The 18,554-nt window shown below is 48.5% G+C and overlaps 1 protein-coding gene across 1 annotated transcript; it reads left to right on the plus strand.

Moving 5' to 3' along the window:
* The first annotated feature begins 8,245 nt into the window (after positions 1-8,245).
* DMRTB1 (DMRT like family B with proline rich C-terminal 1) lies at positions 8,246-15,439 on the plus strand. The gene is made up of 4 exons (XM_021684449.1): positions 8,246-8,828; positions 10,426-10,631; positions 13,946-14,147; positions 15,351-15,439. The coding sequence occupies exons 1-4, from the start codon at positions 8,246-8,248 to the stop codon at positions 15,437-15,439; spliced, it is 1,080 nt and encodes a 359-aa protein (XP_021540124.1).
* The last annotated feature ends 3,115 nt before the right edge of the window (positions 15,440-18,554 follow it).

Consider the following 18,554-nt stretch of genomic DNA (forward strand, 5'->3'; position numbering starts at 1 on the left):
CACAGTGCTTGCAACAATGTAGGCCCTCAATGAATGTTAGATTTTTTTTTCGTTCCTGACCTCCCTATACTTGGGAGAGTTTCATTATCTCCTGGGGTACCAGATGTCTGAAATATCCCTGAAACTTGTTTCAGGGAAGGGAGGTGGCTATTGGGCAGTAGGGGGCACTGTTGCCACTATTCCTCTCTTCGCTCCTCACACCAAAGCAGTAAGGCTTTAGTAAACCACTGATCAAAGATGGCTAAACTCTAAACCCACACTTGGTTTTAACTTATCTAAATGTGTCCCACATGCCTGCAATAATGTTCAGGGTGTATCTGGATGATTTTAAATCTTGTACATTTAATTTATAATCCTTCTCACTCCAGGAGGTTTATGATGTGCCAGGGGGTCAGATGTTTATTCCTAGAATTATTTAACCCCAATCAACTAATTATTCTGATGAATTGTATGCCTTTTTTCTTTTTGCTTGACCAGATTGGAAACAATGACAGGCATTCAACTGAGATTTACTGTAAAGCTTAAACAGACTGGGAATTATGGAGTTCCTTAAACTGTCTCTGAAAATAAATATTTCTGATTTATCTGGCAAGTTGCAGGGGAAAAAGCAACAATCCCCAAACTCATTAAACTAAGTCAGTCTAACCATGTTTAAAAAAATGTTGTGGGAGGTAATAATCTCTAGATGTTTAGATGAAAACTGTTCATAACAAATCTTCATGCCTTTTTTTTTTTAATATTTTTTATTTATTTGACAGAGAGAGAGATAGTGAGAGCAGGAACACAAGCAGGGGGAGTGGGAGAGGGAGAAGCAGACTCCCTGCCAAGCAGGGAGCCTGATGCGGGACTCGATCCCAGGACTCCGGGATCATGACCTGAGCCGAAGGCAGACGCTTAACGGCTGAGCCACCCAGGCGCCCATGCCTTTTTGTTTGTTAAGGAATTTTTTGTGCAAAGTAACATTAGTGCTCCCAGGGTAGCAATTGTTTATCTAGGGTGGGTTCTAGGGGAGAAGGGTGTAAATCAAATCATTTTTTTATTAAATTTCCAAAGTTCTTAACAATATTAAATGTCCAAAGGACTCCATTTGTCAAGCAGCATGTACATAATTGATCCATGCCCTCTGGTTGTGATCTTAGAATCTAAAGGGCCGTGTATCTCAGGAATGGTGTAACCTTAGTATATAATGACATTCTTCTTTCTTTTCTAGTTTGCAGAGTTTTTTACTAGTAATTTATACCTAACAAGATAAATATGAAAACATTCCTATAAAAATAACATCAATGTATCTCAAGATTCAAAATGCAATCCAGAGTTTTATTAGACTCTTCTAGTTGACATCTTCTAATAGATAAATATTTCCAATTCTAAAGCATGAGGCAGAGTTTCAGTTGACAAAGAGTAGATTCAAGTTGGTGAAGGTAATCTCACCAACATGAGGAAGGGACCTGTCGAAGTGGCCTACTATGCATGACAGTGGTGTAACAGCTTGAACCGGAGCTACTGTTAAAAACCTGCTCTTTGGAAGTAGAAGAAGGCCTGCACAGACAAATCTCTCTTTCAGTGCTGTCCAGTAGAAATACAATGTGGGACATACATGCATTTTGAAATTTTCTGGTAACCACATTGAAAAAGTGAAAAACCACATTAAAATACAGTATGTCATTTAACTCAATATACTCAAAATATCATTATTTCAATGTGTAATCTATATAAAATTATCAGTGAGATATTTTACATTCTTTTTTATACTATGTCTTTGAAATCTAGTGTGTATTTTATATTTTTAGCACATCTTAATTTGGACTGACCACACTTCAAAGTGTTCAACAGCCACATGGGGGTAAAGCTATGGTATTAGTCAGCTCGGGTTTCATCTACGCTTGGAGAGCCTGGAGCCACCCGGAAAGGCTGAGCAGCTGAATCAAATCTCCTGGGTGGAGGTGGGGATACTATTTCTTTCTCTTCGTTCCCCATTCCCTTGCCCTTCCTCCTCTTTGGTACCATATAATGCATGCTAACCATGTGCCAGATACCAGACACTGTGCTGGGCATTGTAAATGCATTATAATCCTGCAAGAGTCAGAGATCTTATTTTATAAAAGAGTATAAAGTAAATGAAATAACTAAATGATGGCAATGAGAGCATAATGGTTGAGTGAACAGACTTGGGAGCTATTCACACATGTTTCTGTCACTTCTGTACACCTTGGGGAAGACATTTCTTAACTTCTCTAAGCCTTGATTTTATCATCTGTCAAATGGACATAACAAAAGTACCTCCCTTACAGACGTTGTTCTGTGATTTAAATGAGACCGTGCCTAAATTTCAAAGGTTCTTCTGGCTGGTTGAAGAAGTAAATTGACATGAGACAGATGAACAGGAGAAAAACAAATGTAATTTTGTATGTATGGGAACCCTTACATATATGAGAGATTCAATAATGGAAAAGTTAAATGAGGTATATATGCCATCTTGAGCTAAGGAATGGGGTAGGGGCCTGGGGCTTCAAAGGGGAGGAGGGCAATAAGAAGAAGAGATTAATAATTAGATGTTTGCCCTGCCATACAGGTAAGTCATTCAGATAAAACTTATCTCTGATAGTAACTCTTATTCTGGCAAAACCCCTCCATTTAGATTCTTCTAGGTATTTAAGGAAGGGTAGAAAATTTCTCTTAAGCCTGCAGGGTCTTGATTGCTTTCAGCTCAAAATAGTTCACATGCCAAAGTAGTACATTTTGGGGAGACTTGTTCTGAACCCCTCCACCTGCAAAGCTGTATGCATTCATTATATATTAATATCATTAAATGGGATAAATGTGGGGTACTTTAGAATTCGTAGCACATTATACAAATATTACTAATGCTTGTACTACTGAGGTGCAAAGAAGTTAAGTGTGACCTAGCCAAGGTAACACAGCGAATGAGTAGTGACCAGGTTCTCACCCGGTTTGCCTGTCTCTAAAGCAATTATTTCTTGCCATTTATTTACAGTATGGACTGAATTTGTACTGATGCTGTGACATAAAATGAAAAGGTCTCTTGGAAGAGCAATTCTTGATCTCTGCTTGCCATTCTCATAGAAGCAGAAGTCGGGGAAATTCTGGGTGTTTTGTTTTGTTTTTTGGGTAAGAATTTACTGTTTTAAAAAACTAGACAAGGAACATACACATAGAGAAAGATTAAATTTAATTTTCTTTGCTCCTTTCTTCTTTTTGACTCTCACTTTATTAAGGAACGGTGCCTTGCATATATTGGCGTTAAATTCATGCATGTTGTGTTAAAACAAATTTGCATTTTACTAAAGGAGAGAGAGATTAAGGCTATTATTCCCTATTAACAATGTATTTATAGGGACATGTTCCTCTCATCTTTTAAGACAAAACATTTCTTGAAATTTATAGAAATTTGACAGTACCTGTCACAGTTACAGATGAAAGTTTCTGTGTGTAAGAGTATTTTTTTCATCAAGTTAGCAAGTGAAAACAAAACAAATGTCCATGCTACTGGGTCTAATTCAGTTAACTGTACCACTGTGAGTACGCCCTCTCTGCCCAGATTGTATACTTTTCGTTTGTTCCACAGGATTGCATCTTCTAGTCTTTACCTACGAAACCTCTCCAACTGCTTTCCTGTTTGAGTTCATCTCGTTCTATTTTTCTGTCACTCTTTTGTCTTCCCTCACTTCTGTTTTATGATTCCTAAGGAGATTCCTAGGAGGGGTCACATGAACCAGTGAACAGGGCTGCGGGCTTAGGAGAATCAAGCGGCTAGCACAGTGTGAGTCCAGGGCCATGGCTAGCCATGGGTGTGTGCTCCACCTGCAAAGGCCACCCCAAAGAAAACAATGCTCAACTCCTTTTCATCTTGCAATACCTGTGTGAGTCCTAGTTACTTCTTGTCCTACTTTCTGAAAGAAAAACCAAGGTCAGGGACATGTCTGGATGTGTGGGTTCCATTCTGGCCTGCCTCTGCCATGTCATTTCTTCTCCTTAATCTTAGAGCGTGACACCCATAATTTCTCCTCAGGGACTCCCTCCATGATCTGGCTACTGTTTAACTTCTATACCTTCTCTCTCTCCAGTCCTGACTCCACTGTACTAGAACCCCACCACAGGCCTTCAAACATGCTCTTCCATCTGTCTGAGGCACCTCTGGTTCCTGCTCCTGTCCCTGACTGGTTCCTACTCAGCCTTTCAGCCTCAGCAGGGAAATCAACCCCTCAACGGAGCTGGTTTTTCTTTTCTTTTTTTTCCTTTCCTTTTCCTTTTCCATTCCTCTCCTCCCCTCCTGTCCTCTTCCTTCCTTCCTTCCAAAAGTAGGCTCCACGCCCAGCATCAAGCCCAACGCAGGGCTTGAACTCATGACCCTGAGATCAAGACCTGAGCTGAGATCAAGAGTCGAACACTTAACCAACTGAGTCACCCAGGCACCCTGGGAGCCGATCTCTTGATCCAGGTTAGGCCCTCATATGGGTTCCCATAGCATCCTGGTTCTCCCTGCCACCCCGACTCCCCAGCTTTCATTTGGAATTATTTGTTTACTGTCTGGTTTGCCAGCTAGAATGTATGCCTAAAGGTAAGGATCCTGATTTTTTATTTACTTCTGTGTCTCTTATACTTAGCAAATAGTTGGCATTCAATAAATATTGGCTGTGGGTGGCGGAAAGCAACTAAGCAGGGCATCAAAGGAAGCTTCCCTAGGTTGCTATCAGCTTCACCCCCTTTGCCCCAACTGTAATGGGTATATAATAAGACAAACATTTCTATTCATCAACCAAAGCTTTCTTGGGGAGAGCACTGTGTTTGCTTAGAAGAAATACTGAAATAGTTAGCAGATAATATGGTTAAGAATATGGACTTTGAGGATAGATTTCCTGGTTTTGAATCATAGATCTGCCACTCAATGGCTGGAAAACCTTGGGCAAATTACTTCTCTAGGCCTCAGTTTCTTCATGTGTAAAGTGGGGGTGAAAATAACAGCACCTACCTTAGAGGACTGTTGTGAGGATTATATGCATGAATACACACAAAGGACTGAAGAATTACTGCATACAGAAACACAAAGTGCTGGCTGATATTATTACTATTAGTAAACCATTAGGTGTTGGGGTGAGCTCAAGGAACCAAAGTTGGTCACCAAATTCTGCTTGTCGGGAGAGTGGTCCTGTTCACTGTGGGCTTTTTGTTTTGTATGTTTGGGGAGAGTTGCTGAAGCCAAGCTGATTTACTGTGCCAATTAGTGATGAGAAAATTTCGACATTGGCAGGAGAGGGAGGCAAGAGCCATTTGTACATTCAAATATTTACCGAATGTCTATTTTCTGCTAGACATAAAGGAAAATAAGACAGTCACAGCTGTTACAGAGCTCCCCAAAAAATCAAGAAAGGAGAGAGAAGCTAGAGAGTCTGGGGGGCTGGGGGCGCTGGGGGGGCTGGGGGGCAGACCAGTTTCTCTCCAGTAGATATGGCACAGCAGAGGAGGATATTGAGAGAACAGAAATGCTAAGGCAGGATTTTAAAGCATCTGCTATAGGATGTGTCATGTAAATCCTCTCCTCCATCCCCTACAAAATCTCCAATAAAGTTTTCATTGCTCACTGGAGAGAACTTGAAGAAGGGGAAGATAGCAGATATCTGGGTTATAACTGTTAGGGGAAAGAAGCTATAGGCAAAAAAGCCCTTCCTTACTCTTGTGTACTCCCAGTGAGGAAGCATTACAATGCATGCAATATTTAATGATTGTAAATGATACCTCCATGCATTGTATAATACAAGACTCTTTACAACGAATATAAATTAAACAGTACCAAGAGCAAACATATCACTGAAAAGAAGAGGCATTATTCAAGACAGGAAACCTGGGACTTCGAGGGAAAGGAGCCTCAAAGCTGGGAGTCACATATGACCACCAACCAGCCCCTTTGTGGTTCATTAGTCAAACTGGTGATTCCTCAGCAACTATGACTTGTTATTTTATAAACCACTGCTTAAGAGGATGCAGACTTTCTTAAACATAAATATCCTAAGGTTTAGGTATGGGGGAAAAAAAAGGGGTCTACTATAGGGTCCACTAAAGGGCTCCCATCCTTTTATGACTTCCAGTTTTTCACTTTTACCATCATTTTTAAGAATTTAAAGAATTGTATATAACAATCTAAAGAAATAACAATTTAAAGAAATGTATATATTTCTTTTAAAAAGCAGCAGCCTAAGAAGTAATCAGTCATCAAACAAAATAAAACAAAACTATCAATTTGCCTGAATTTCCAAGAGTGAAATAAATAAAGCTCTGTTGGAATTTACCTACACAAATTGAGACTTTCCAGGGAAGAGAGAAATAATCTAGTCTTTTTTTCTTTTTTCTTAGATTTGTTTACTGTTTAAACCCTGGGGTTTTTGCATCTTATAATGTGACTACTGATTAAAAAGATATATGGTTGTTTATTAATGTTCTCAAAGCATGATGCAAATTCACATCACCTTGGGTATATTTTGCCCCTAAAGCTATGAAGTAAATATGGAAGCATTTTGTAGTTAACAAGGCCAAAATATGTTAATTCAAATAGTTGGCTTTGAATAGGATTTTCCTTTAAATCATTAATAGGAAAATGAAGAGAGCTTGGGTGGTCAGGCATGAAATGTAAATGAGAGTAGTTATCTTTTTTTGTCTCATCCTCCCATGTTATTTGATGTTAAAATTTAAATTTGATAATGCAGAATATGACCTTATCATGAAACAATGCAGCTTATGCTCCAGATTTTTTTGACAGCAGTATTGTAACTATGATTTTTAAGTACCATTTTCAAATGAGAAGTTCAGTGAAAAAGTTAGACATTTTGAATTGGTAGAGTCAGAAAACAAGCTTTCCTGTCCTTTTATCTACAAGACCATATATTTAAAATAAAAAACTAAGATAGAGGGTGTAGAGCAAAGCAGAGACAAACCTAGATCTGTCTAAATGGATGTAAAATTACCAGTGAAATCCCTGAAGGGCCAAATAATACAGGAAGCGTATACTTTTGCCCTCTTATTAAAATGAAGAATATGTTTCTTTAAAGCAGAAAAGGGCTTTACAAACCTTTGTTCAGCTCTGGGTTTCTAATTAGCCGCAGAACTGCAACCATTCCCTATTGTCAGGCCTCTGGTGAGAAGCGCAAAGGAGCCAGCCGCAACCAAGAGCTCCGCAAAATCAAGGTGGACACCGGGCCTCACTTCTGCCATTCTGCTACCAGACAGAAAATTTCAGAAAGAGGTCAGTTTAAAACACACACATTGTGTGTTTTAAGTTTTAAAGTATAACTACCTCCTTAAATGTAACTGATCCTATGATTATAAGCTTTTCAACATAGGTGTTAGTGATCCATTTTTTCCCCCATTTTTTTGGGCCTGGAAAAAAAAAGACCTCAGAGTGTCATACATTTCTATTAAGAAAATGAATTAATTTAGTAGCATTGGAAAACTATGAAGTTTGTGCCAGTTTTCAGATGACCCAAAATTTGGGCTGCTTTACAGGGATAACTAAATTCATGGCAAAGTAAGAATGGTAAAAGCTCATGCTAAAATACCCTGTCTAAAGTATGCTTTACTTTGGAAGGCATCAGCAACAGCAATGCACCATTTGCCAGAAATGCATTTCTATACCAACAAAAGTCTTGCTATTAGGGCACACCCTTGAGCAACTATCACACTGCACTGAGCTCTTGAGACTATTCTGGAAGCATCACTGTGAGCCACTGCTTCTCAGCGGGGGAGAGAAATGAAATTCAGCAGAAGCAGCAACTTTTGGAAGGAGAAGCACGGTTTGCCTCTTAGGCTGCTTTTCTCCTGGAATGGGTTTGAGAGATCCATACTTCTGGAGCTTTAAATCTGTGGACCGTTGACTATCACTCCGCCTCTTTTGAAGTTACAAAAATACCTTCTGTCTATGGTGTGGCGGGAATAGAAAGTTTGGAAAATTAAATCGGTAAGACTTCAGATAACCCAGATGACATACATGCAATAGCATTCCATGAAGAATTTATTCAGTCCAATCCCTTGCATGTAATTAACCAAGACACACAAAGTCTCCAAATTCTGCACTTCAAAAAAGGAGGGAAAATGCAAAGGTCCCGTGCAGCTCCCGGGACCTACTGAGAACCACTTTGTTACAAATGTATCCAAAAGCCCCAGCACCAGAGACTTGTGGGGCGCCACTCGTCCTCGCTGCATTCGCTCCACAGCTTCCAGAGGTAGCGGTTGTGCTATGAAGGCAGACCCTGCCAAGCTGGCCGACAAGATGCTGCGTACCCCCAAGTGCTCGCGGTGCCGGAACCATGGTTTCCTGGTGCCGGTCAAGGGCCACGCGGGCAAGTGCCGCTGGAAGCAGTGCACCTGCGAGAAGTGCTCCCTGATCACCGAGCGCCAGAAGATTATGGCAGCGCAGAAGGTGCTCAAGAAGCAGGCCTCCGAGGAGGAGCAGGAGATGGCCCTTGGCGCGCACCGGCCGGAGCTGTTGTCTGGGGCTGCGGCCGCCGCCGCCCCGGTCTCAAGCCTCCGCCAGCTGCTTCCGCTGGCAGTTTCGGGAGACCGGGACGTAGGCCCGGAGTGCCGCGTGGCCGCGGGCTTCCCAGAGAGGCCCCCGCGGGGCCCGAGCCCGGGCCCGAGTGCCTTCCAGCCAGTTCTGGGCGGCCGCGGCCACGTGGGGCTGAGCGAACGAGCCACTGTGGCCGTGCCCAGTTCCGTGGGGCTCCAGCTCGGGGCGGAGGCCGCAGGCAAGGGCTACTCCGGCCGCTTGGAGCTGCGCAGGCCGCTGCGGCCCGTGCCCAGCCCGCCGTTCGCCGACTTCGGTAAGATTCCCGGGCCCCGCGTGGCCTCGCCCCGCCTGGGATGCCTCTCCGGGTTGCAGCCTCCCCGTGCCCCACGCTGGCGGCCCAGGCCACCCGGGATCTTACCGGGATGGGCCCTTGGGGTGGGGGTGGGGTAAATGCTTTCAGAGGTACTCCTGCTGTGGGAAACTGTTCTCTAAATAGAGATTTGGGTTGGGGGCCATTCTGCAAAAAGGTAAAAAGAGAGCTAGAAAGGAATAGGTGATTCTGACGGCTTTTAACATTTAGCTTCTTGCCTTTCTGTATTGGGAGAAAGAAAATGGCCCCCAATCCCCTTAGCTGTGGCTTCTCCTTCAGGAAGATGCCCTAGCGAGATGGGCCCTACTGCACTTGCGCACTTCTTCCCGCCCTTTTCTTGGGCTGGTGGCGCCGTCTTCAAGACGCCCCTGTGGGCGGGCCTACGCAGTGATGACTGCGCCTGCGCACTCTTCCCTTTCCAGCCGCTGGAGGCTCCTCCCAGCCAACTTCCTTTGGAAGGGCCCTGGCCCAATGCGCCTGCGCACCCATTTCCGCCCTTTAGCTAGGAGTGGGAATGAGACAGTTCTCTGTGCACCACTGGAGAACAGTTGGTCTCTTGATATTACCTCTTTTTCCACCGCTCCTACCATATGCATAAATTACATGGTTCCTTATGTTTTGGTGGTTTTTCAGTATTAAAAGTACAGTTTCAAGTCATACACAGATTTGAGGCTCTTTTTGGGTGCAGACACATGATTTTTTTTTTTTTTTTTTGGTTTTCTCTATGGCACTGTGGTAGAAGGAGCACAGGAGGCCGGGAGACTGCTCAGTCACCTTAGGCAAGCTCCTTCCTTCTGTGGCAGTCTCTCCCCTCTGTGCTAAGGGGATTGGCCTGGATGTTCTCTGAAGGCCATTTCTGCCTTCTGGGACATTCTAGGAAAATTTAGATCCCCAGGAAACTAGAGGGAGAAGGCAGACCTGAAACAGGAATTCTAGAAGATACCTTTCCATGGACACAGGGCCTTTCTCTGTTCCATCTCAACAGGGACTGAGTACTTAACTGTGCCCCAACACTAGTGACGAAGAACCAAAGGGGGAAAAGTCACTTTTGTTGCCTTCAAGGATCTTGTCCTTGTGGGAGGGACAGCGCTGATCAAGGAATCACGCAAATCAATGTATAGAGTTCTGATAACTGATGGTTTAGTTGTGGTTGAGGGAAGAGTAGGAGCTGAGTACTGAGGACTTACTGAGGCACAGTGGGGTTGGGGGGAAAAGCCTTCTAAACTGAGGGAACAGCATCTGCAAAGGCCTTGAGGTTGATGAGAAAGGAGAAACTGCTAGGTTATAGTGTGTGAGGAGGCTGGAGTGGAGGCAAGAACCAGCCCTCATGAGGCTTTATGGCTGTGCCAAGGACTTTTTCTGAGAGCAGTGGGACATGGCTGAAGGGCTTAAAAAGCAGGGAGGATCAAAAGCATAATGGACGTGGGAGTTCTTTGTAAGTGGCTTTGAGTGTTGTGCTGCTACCTTTGTACAGTGATGTGATGCTCTTTTCTTTAGCTCTGTGTGTTTTTAACAGTTCCTTCATTGCTTACCTTTTCAGGGCTCTCTCTGAGCATTAGCTCAGATTGTGTGGTGGGGTCCGAGTACCTGGAGAGAGAGCCTTCCAAGCTGTACCCCAGCTGCTCCAACATGCATTCCTACTGCCCATTCCCACTGGGCTACCAGGATGGATCCCCCACTCCGGGGATCCCCCTGCAGCGGGGCTTCCGGCACGTGTCCTGCAGCCACTTCCATGGAGGAGCCTTGGTAAGTCCCATCTCCATTCCTTTCCCGGTTCCTCCTTATCCCAGATGCCCTATTGCTCTTATGGATCCTCAGTCCCAGGAAGCGAACCGATGGGCCAGTCTGTGCCAGGCCCTGAGCACTGGCAGGATGGACGCGACATTGACCGTGTGCAGTGCTCACCTCTCGGAGTGCACACATGTAGGCAGGTCCATTTGCGTGTAAACGGGTTGGCCTGGCTGTCTGGGCTGTGGCATGTGCTTTTCAGAGCTGGGGGATCAGGCAAGAAGGAATGCAGACATAGCTTGGATAAGCCTGGGGGACAGCCGCACGGTACCACTGACTGAGTGAGTGACCGTTAGCCTGGACTCACTGCATGCTGGGGCCGGAAGGGTGCTTCATTTTGCTGGGCACCAGGAAAGAAGTCTCACTGTCCTGGCACCACCCTGTTGAGGGCAGAGCCAGGAGCAGACGTAGGTCCCCTGCCCAAAGGTATGGGCCACTTGAGACTTCAGGCACCTTTCAGGAGGAGTTGAAGCTTAATCATGAAGAATAGGGAAACCTTCCCCAAACACCTGTCACCTCAGGGGATATTTGTTGAAAGAGTGGATGAGGTTTAATCTTTTTGTAAGATCAGTGGTCCTTTACTAACTGCTGTGTTCTTTAAGCCTGGAATTTTGAATACTGAGTAAGGAAGAGTCAGGCCGTCTCTGTTGTGTGAGGTACAAGTCGGGGTGAACAGGTTTTGTGGCCTTGGTTACCAGCTTCTTCCAGACCAGACCTCTTGGCAACCCTGAGGCCGGTCAGGACTGCAGGATAGTCAGAGGCCTGGGTAACTAACTAGTCCTGACTTGGCCCCATTGGGCTGGACCTGTGGGGCAGGTCGGTTCTAATGTAGCTCACGTTCACGGAAACGTAGACCACCATTACCTTTCCTCCCTCTCTCAGAGCGGAAAGCCTAACCTGGGTGTTAGATGTTTCTCTTGCGGGGAGGGTAGAAAAGAGTGAGGACAGAGCAGGCTTCCTTGTTTAATGTGGAAAGTGATTGAAAAGAAAGAGGAACACTGGACATTTACATACCGGCCGAGAGTCTTAGCTGCAGAGCGGAGCCAGTGAGATGCCCTCCCAGATGTGTCCACACAGGTCAGGCACAAAGGGCGCTGGGTCCCCACTCCGGCTGCAGCCCCAGCAGGATCTCTTCTGTCTGTTTTAGACATTGTAAAGTTTTACATAAGTCATTTTCCATTGATTCAAGGGAAAGAGTTTGAAAACCACTGGTCTTGATAATTTCCAGGGTGCCTACTGACCCTTATGGGAGCCATCAGGGTACGCTGTATTACCCCACTATAGAGTAGAGGAAGAAGACTCCGAGGAGTTAGGTATTTGTTTATGGTCACAAAACTGGGGAGGGAGGGCCTGGTATTCAGATTACGTAGCTGGTCAGTAACAGCATTCACCCCAAGTCTGGGCCCCTGGCACTCACTTTCTCCTTCCCAAGGTATGGCTGTCATGCAGAGACAGAGCAGACATGGCCCTTGACTCCCACCAGCACCCCCGCCACACCTGAACTCTGTGGGTGCTGGCCACCCCATTGCAGCCCAAGGAGAGCACAGTGCCTCCAGGCTTCACACAAAGAGGGGGCTCTGGCCAAGTGGAGCACGCACCCACCGTCTGCTCACACAGAAGCTCGGATGGAGCCTGGCGTCCAGGGTAGAGCTCTGATTGACAGGCTTGCCAGACGGCCTTTGTTAAGAGTGTGATCTCAGTTGGTTTATCGGGGCCTGAGCTGCCACCACAGGCCCCAGGCAGGAGCTGTGATCCAGGGAGAGACTTGGCTGAGCAGCTTGGAATTAAAGCCCTAATAATCCCCCTTCCTACCCCCTTCACGTCTGGAGAGAGGATCAGCATTTATTTCTGATGCTGTTTCAAACCCGAGAGCCTATGAATTGCTTTCATCCTTGTCCTGCTGCCCCCTGCCTGGGCTCTGAGATACTCCCCAGAGATGTGTTCAGCCTTGTCTTCCTGTGTCCCTGTCCCATTTGCTGCTTCTTCACTTCCTCTGTTGTCTTCCCATAAAACAGCACAAGCTCAGGGCTGGACAGACCTGGGATCCAGTCCTGCCTCCACTGTTTACTAGCCAAATGGCCTGGGGAAGCCATCTAACCTCTGAGGGTCTGACTCAGGTTCTCACTCTGGCAGTAGGGGAACGAGTACCTATCTCATAGGGCCATTGACGGATTGAAGAAGCTGTAATGCCGGGAAAGTGCCTGGCACAGGGCCTGGCACGTAGTAGATACTTGAAGGTGGGCTTTCTTCTCTTCCTTGTTAGGAAATGCTGGGTTAATCTAAAGAGATTTTTGCAGACTGCCTCAAGGCTTTAATGTGCTCACGTGTGACTCACCGATGTGGGGGCAGTGCGTGGGGTTTCTCAAACTCCTTTGTCAAAGAACACTTTTAAGAGCACATAAAATATCTTACAGGACACTAGCGTTCTCCAGAACACAGCTTGTAAAGTGCTCTGAAGTTTCTGGATGCAGAAGTAAATAAGAGGAACTACATCTGAAATTCATTATGATTTTTTATTGCTTTCACGTCTTTGTCTGTTCAGTGCTAAGCTGTGTAGTCCTCCCTCCAGACGCCCCCATTCCAGCCTTAGCGACCCGTGGCACAAGCGTGGCTTCCATGTTCGGAAGAAGGGGCAGCCACACAGAGGGCTGCCCGCCGGAGTCGCTTTGCTGCGGTCCCCAGCTGCCCTTGCCTCAGGAACGGCTGCACTGCACCCAGCTCTTCTGTGGTGTTGGCATAGGGCCTCCAAAGGCCCCCCGACTCTATAGAGTCTAAGTCCTTAGCTGAATCAGGAAAAGGGACCATGGGGGGTTGGGATGCATTGGGACCCTTCCCCAGACGGAGCGGTAGAGTCTGACAGACGGATCCAGTTCTGCCTCCGCTGCTTACCAGCCCTGTGGCCCTGGGCCCAAAGCTGCCCCTCATGGACACTGTGTGCCATCATTATCACGAGGAGGGTACTAGAACCTCCCTCCTGGGGTCATGAGGGTGGAAGGAGGTCCCAGATCTGTGCATATACAAAAGGTCTCAGTGTGACTGTGTGGCTGTTCCCCAGGCTCACCTGAGATGTGTCTGAATTTCTTCTTGCCTCCAATCATTTGGGGGGTATCGGCCAAACACCCTGTCCCAAGTGCTCTGTCCCCAGGTGTGGGGGCTACACTGGTGAATCTACCCCTTGGGGAGCCCCCCATTGAGGAGCCTGAGACCCATTTGACCAGGCTGTCTGGCTAATCCTCTCCCTTTCTGGCTTGTGGGCTGCGTGTGCCCCGCAGGTGCCCGAGCCGGTGGGAGACTTCCAGCCCAGCTACTACCCGCCACCGCCACCGCCGCCGCCGCCGCCGCCAGCCCCGCAGCCTCAGTTCCTCCCGCCGGGCTTCCTGTCTGCGCTCCACTTCCTGCCGCCGCTGCCGCCGCCCCCGCCGCCGGCCTCCTTCTCTCTCGCTGTCCCGTCTGATACGGACAAGGAAACCGCTGGTAAGTGGGGCTCCCGTCCGTCAGCTTCTGGGGGGCCAGGAAGACTTTCTGGAGGCAGGGGGCCTAATTTGAAGTGAGAGAAGGGCCGCACTGGGCCCCGGGATGAGCTCTTGCCCTAAACCCCTCCCTTTATTCCATACGCAAGCATCTGAGAGAGGGGGTCCCCAGTCTCAGGTGCGAAAACCAGTGGAACCCAGAGAGGGTCTCACATATGTAAATGGCAGATGGCAGCGCGCGGGTTTCCACAGAACCTGTCTGGCTCCGGCTGCGATGCTAATTCCCTGCCCTTATCAGCGCCTGCAGGCGGAGGTGCAGCGGGGGGCTGGCGCGGCCCGAGACCCGAGGGGCCAGGCTTCTCTGGCTCGGCTGGGCCTCTCCGGCCAGGCAAGGAGCAGCAGCTGGGGCTGGGCTGGGGCCGCTAGGGATGGCCCTCTGCCCCCGGCCGCTCTGTGGAGAGTCAGACCGGGAGCTAGGCCCGTCTTCTCGTCTGTAAAGTGGGACCTGTCGCAGAGTTCCTGTGACAGTCCACGCACGTTTCGGATGTAAAAATGCTTTCGGTTTCCTTTTGAGGGCTCTTGCAGCTTTAAAGGTTCTAGGATTTTTTTCCCTTTCAGTCCTTCCGTGAGGCTCCTCAGGGAAAGGAGGTGAGGCCTACTGCACACTTGCTGTGTGTGAGACGCCCGGGTGCACAGGCCGGAGAGATGGTATGTGGCTTGAAGCACGCTGGCCGCGGAGCCAGACGGCCTGGGGGTCCCGACTCCAGCACTTAGCGGCTGTGGGACCCGCGGCAAGTCCATGCACTCCTTGTGCCTCAGCTTCACCTTCTGCCAAAGTGGACCGATGGTGCCTACCTCAGGAGGGGATTCTGAGGACCTGACCCCGGGGATGGCGTTAGCGTTCGTTCTTATTTCCTGTCATCCCCTTGCTGACGTGGTGTTGTGAGGCAGAAAGACGCTGAGGTTCAGAGCTGCGGGATAGCTTGCTTCTCGCCACCAGCTGGCGACAGGCAGAGCTCGAGGGTGAGCTGGAGTCTGTGTCACGGGCCCGCGGCTGCGTGGCCAGCGTCCGGACACCTAGCAAAGAACGGCAAAGGTGTTCTCTGCTGGGGCTGGGGATGGTGAGACTGCCTGACAGAAAGTCTACCTCTGAAAGTAGGTCATTCCCCTCTTTGTAAATCCAGCCCCTCCTCTTTGTCCTTCACAGACGACCAGGACCAGGACCAGGACGCGGAGGGGCCCGAGGCGCCACCCCGTGAGCCCAGCCAGCCGCCCTCTCAGGAGCCGTCTGACTAGGCCCGGGCACTGGGGCCAGTGGGCTGGGGGCGTGGGGGTGTAACAGCAATGATGTTCTTGTCCACATTCGGCCATGTGTAGGGAGGAAGGATAGTGGTAGGTATAAGATGGCAGTTAATTTCCATTTCAAGACAGGAGGGAGGAGGGTGATTTCTAAAGTTCTCTCAATCCTGAGATGTGGGATTGACCAGGAGCGTGGAGGATGGTTAGCAGGGGAGGGCCAGGGCTCTGAGGATTGCGGGGCTGGTGGAAGCTCACATTTAGGAATGAATTTAACCGAGTCTGGGTTGTGTGGCTGTTAAACTCACTCCCAGGTGCGGTCTTTGATTTCCTCAGGCCCCGCTCTAGCACAGGAGGCACCATCTATTTCAGCCTTCTGCTTCTGCCTCTGTTTGGTCCCAGCTGGGGGCAGCACAGACACCAACCGCCCCTGCACATCCAGGTGGCCGGTGTGGGCAGCGGGGCCCCCGGCGCTGACAGCCGGTTCTGCAGCGTCCCTCCCTGCTGCCCTGTCCCGCGAGGGCTGCCTGGCCACTGCCCCTTGCCCCTTCTCCACGGGGCTTCACTAAGCATTCTGACCGCTGAGGCTGCTTCATCTCCCCTCCATAAAGTTTAAGCCACTATAGGCATCATTTCTGGTTAAAAAAAATCTATTAAAGTTTGACTATTTGATATTTTTATAGTGATTGCCAACTTTAAAAAGTAGGCTGTTCATAAGCACTGATGCTGTTCTCGGAGAGTAGAATGGTGCTTCTAAATCACCTCTGTATCCGTTTCTTCTCTGGGGACAGTAGACTGTTGAAATAAAATAAGCAGTAGAAATTGTCGTGGAAGGTTTATTCTCTCTTTAAATCCTTGTGGGAGGATGGTGTTGGGTAAGGGGTCGGGTCTGGGTCTGGCAGGTCCCTCCCTAACCTACCTCCTCTCTCCCTTTGCCTCTGTTAGCCAGCGAGAGGCTTGGGCCAGGCTACTAGATTTCTGACTGTCATTATTGGTATTATCACCATTTTTTTTAAGCAGTGGAGACCTTTTGAGCAAATCTGATGCAGACCCAAAATATAAAGATTTCTTTTAGTTTCCCTCACCCAGCTGTGGGGGTGGCAGAGAAGACCTTCTGGAGAAGCTGGGGTCTCAACTCCATCTTGAAGGTGAAAGTAGGCACTCCCAGTAGGGGGTTGCACAGAGTAGGGGACTAGAGTGAAGGATTCTGGGTGAGAGACCGTGTCTTGTTCTCTGTCCAGGGAAGGACTGGAGTCAAGAAAACAGGCTGACCTGCTTCCTGCCTGGCCTATAGGCAGGGGTGTCCCAGCACCCTTATAGGACAGGTGGCAGGACAATCTCTGAGAAGTGATGCTTGGCTGTTCTCCCAACGTCAGTGAGGTGGCTGGGCCTGGGCCTGCTCTGTTGGAAGGCACTGGAGCAGGATACAGTCCTAGGAATGTTTCAGTTACTGCTTTACAGACGATTCTTTCAGTGGGGCCGACCTACGTATGCCAAGGCCTGTAGGTCAGCATTGGCTTCAGTCTGGACCAGATGATGTGAGTTTGGACTAGCCTGGTTTTGAGGCTGAAGCTCCTCCCACCCCAGCCCTCCCCTCACAACAGTGCTGGTCCTGCCCCTAGGTTCACAGGACCGCAGGAGCCCTGGTTTCCAGTTGGCCCCATTCCCCCTGACCTCATTGGACCCTGGCCTGTCAGTATGGCCAAGTAAGGCTGGATTAGTGCCCCTACTTATTCATTACACTTTTATTTTAGACTCCATGTTTTGAAAGATTTTTCAACCAAGCTGCATTAAAGTATTTCTGATCAATGCACCCAGGTATGAGAGTCTGACCACATGGACTCCATAACATTCCAGACCAATGCAAGGACACAGGATGTTTATTTAGCCTGTGGGGTTTGAGATTGGAAGCTCTGGCCTGCTGAGAAGGGCAGTGTCCTGTTGCTGGAGTCCATGTCCACAGGACTCCACAGAGGGGACAATTGCTCAGTTCTCCTACAGGCCTATGATCTGATGAATCTCTGGAGACTAGCATCTTTCCTGGAAACTTGCCAGATGGGGTGAAAAGACAACCGTGGGGCAGGGTTGGAGACTTGCCTTCCTCCCTTACCCCTGGTGTGAAGCTCAAGTTCTGATAGCCCCAGCTTGTTCTCACCATGCTTACTTACCTCGGAGGGGTCACTGGACCCCTGCTCTCTGTAGCCTTCCCAGTCAATCCAGTCTTTGCTCCCTGAATGCCCTGTTCCTCCAGGCTGCCCTTCAGCAGCAGTGGCATGAGCACTGAAACACCAGATCTGCGCATGTTGCTACCTGGCTCACACACCTTCTATGGCTCCCTACTGGTCTGGGGCCAACATCTTCAACACAGTCAGCCTGCCCACTTCTCCAGCCTCCTCTCCTCACAGGCTGGCCCAGCCCGGTCTTGCAGGAGTAGAGTCTGCCAGGTCCAGGCAGAAAAGTATGGGAAGAGAGAAATGGAGCCAGCAGCAGCACTACTCATCCCTGACGGCTGAGGCTTGGCTATAAGCTGGGAGAATGTTCTGGAAGGCAGCTGGCTGGCATTGCCTGACGCCGGATGTACTATCAGAGTGCCGTCAGGGGGGGCGCCCGTTGCCTAGCGACTGGCCACGGAGAAGCGCGCGCGGGTCCGACGCCCGCGGAGCCGAAGAATAGTTTTTCTGCAGCGCCCGGCTTGAAGCGCCCCCCAGAGACCTGGGATCTCCCGGGGAGATCAAAATGATGAGCCTCTAGGGTGGGCTGTGTGATTGCCAACTGCTCAGCAATCATCTTTGCACTGCCCTGCCTGTGAAATAGGTGCCCTTCTATCCGTCTTCAGGCACCAGTCCCAACCCCAACCCCCGTCCCTTGGCTTATTTCTCTCCTTTCTCTCTTTTCTGCACTTTGACGCATGCGGAGTCCTCTACCTAGACTCCTTCCAGTTTCACCTACTCATCTTAGCTCCGCTGCCCCCTCCTCCAGACCAACTCAGCTTGGGTTAGGAGGCTTCTGCAGGGCCTGTCCAGGCCCTCTGTCTCCCTTTCTCACCCGGACCCCACTGAGTAGATGTCCCTCCTCCCACAAGTCTTCAAGCTTCCTGGAGGCAGAGACAAGGTGT

The sequence above is a fragment of the Neomonachus schauinslandi genome, chromosome 4 (assembly GCF_002201575.2).
Source record: "Neomonachus schauinslandi chromosome 4, ASM220157v2, whole genome shotgun sequence".
Taxonomy (NCBI): domain Eukaryota; kingdom Metazoa; phylum Chordata; class Mammalia; order Carnivora; family Phocidae; genus Neomonachus; species Neomonachus schauinslandi.

What these genes read in the sequence shown, in the direction of transcription:
- DMRTB1 (XM_021684449.1), top strand. Translation starts at nt 8,246, where the DNA reads ATGAAGGCAGACCCTGCCAAGCTGGCCGACAAGATGCTGCGTACCCCC. An exon ending in ACTTCCATGGAGGAGCCTTG is followed by an intron (nt 10,632 to 13,945) that starts GTAAGTCCCATC and finishes TGTGCCCCGCAG; the next exon opens with GTGCCCGAGCCGGTGGGAGA. An exon ending in TACGGACAAGGAAACCGCTG is followed by an intron (nt 14,148 to 15,350) that starts GTAAGTGGGGCT and finishes TGTCCTTCACAG; the next exon opens with ACGACCAGGACCAGGACCAG.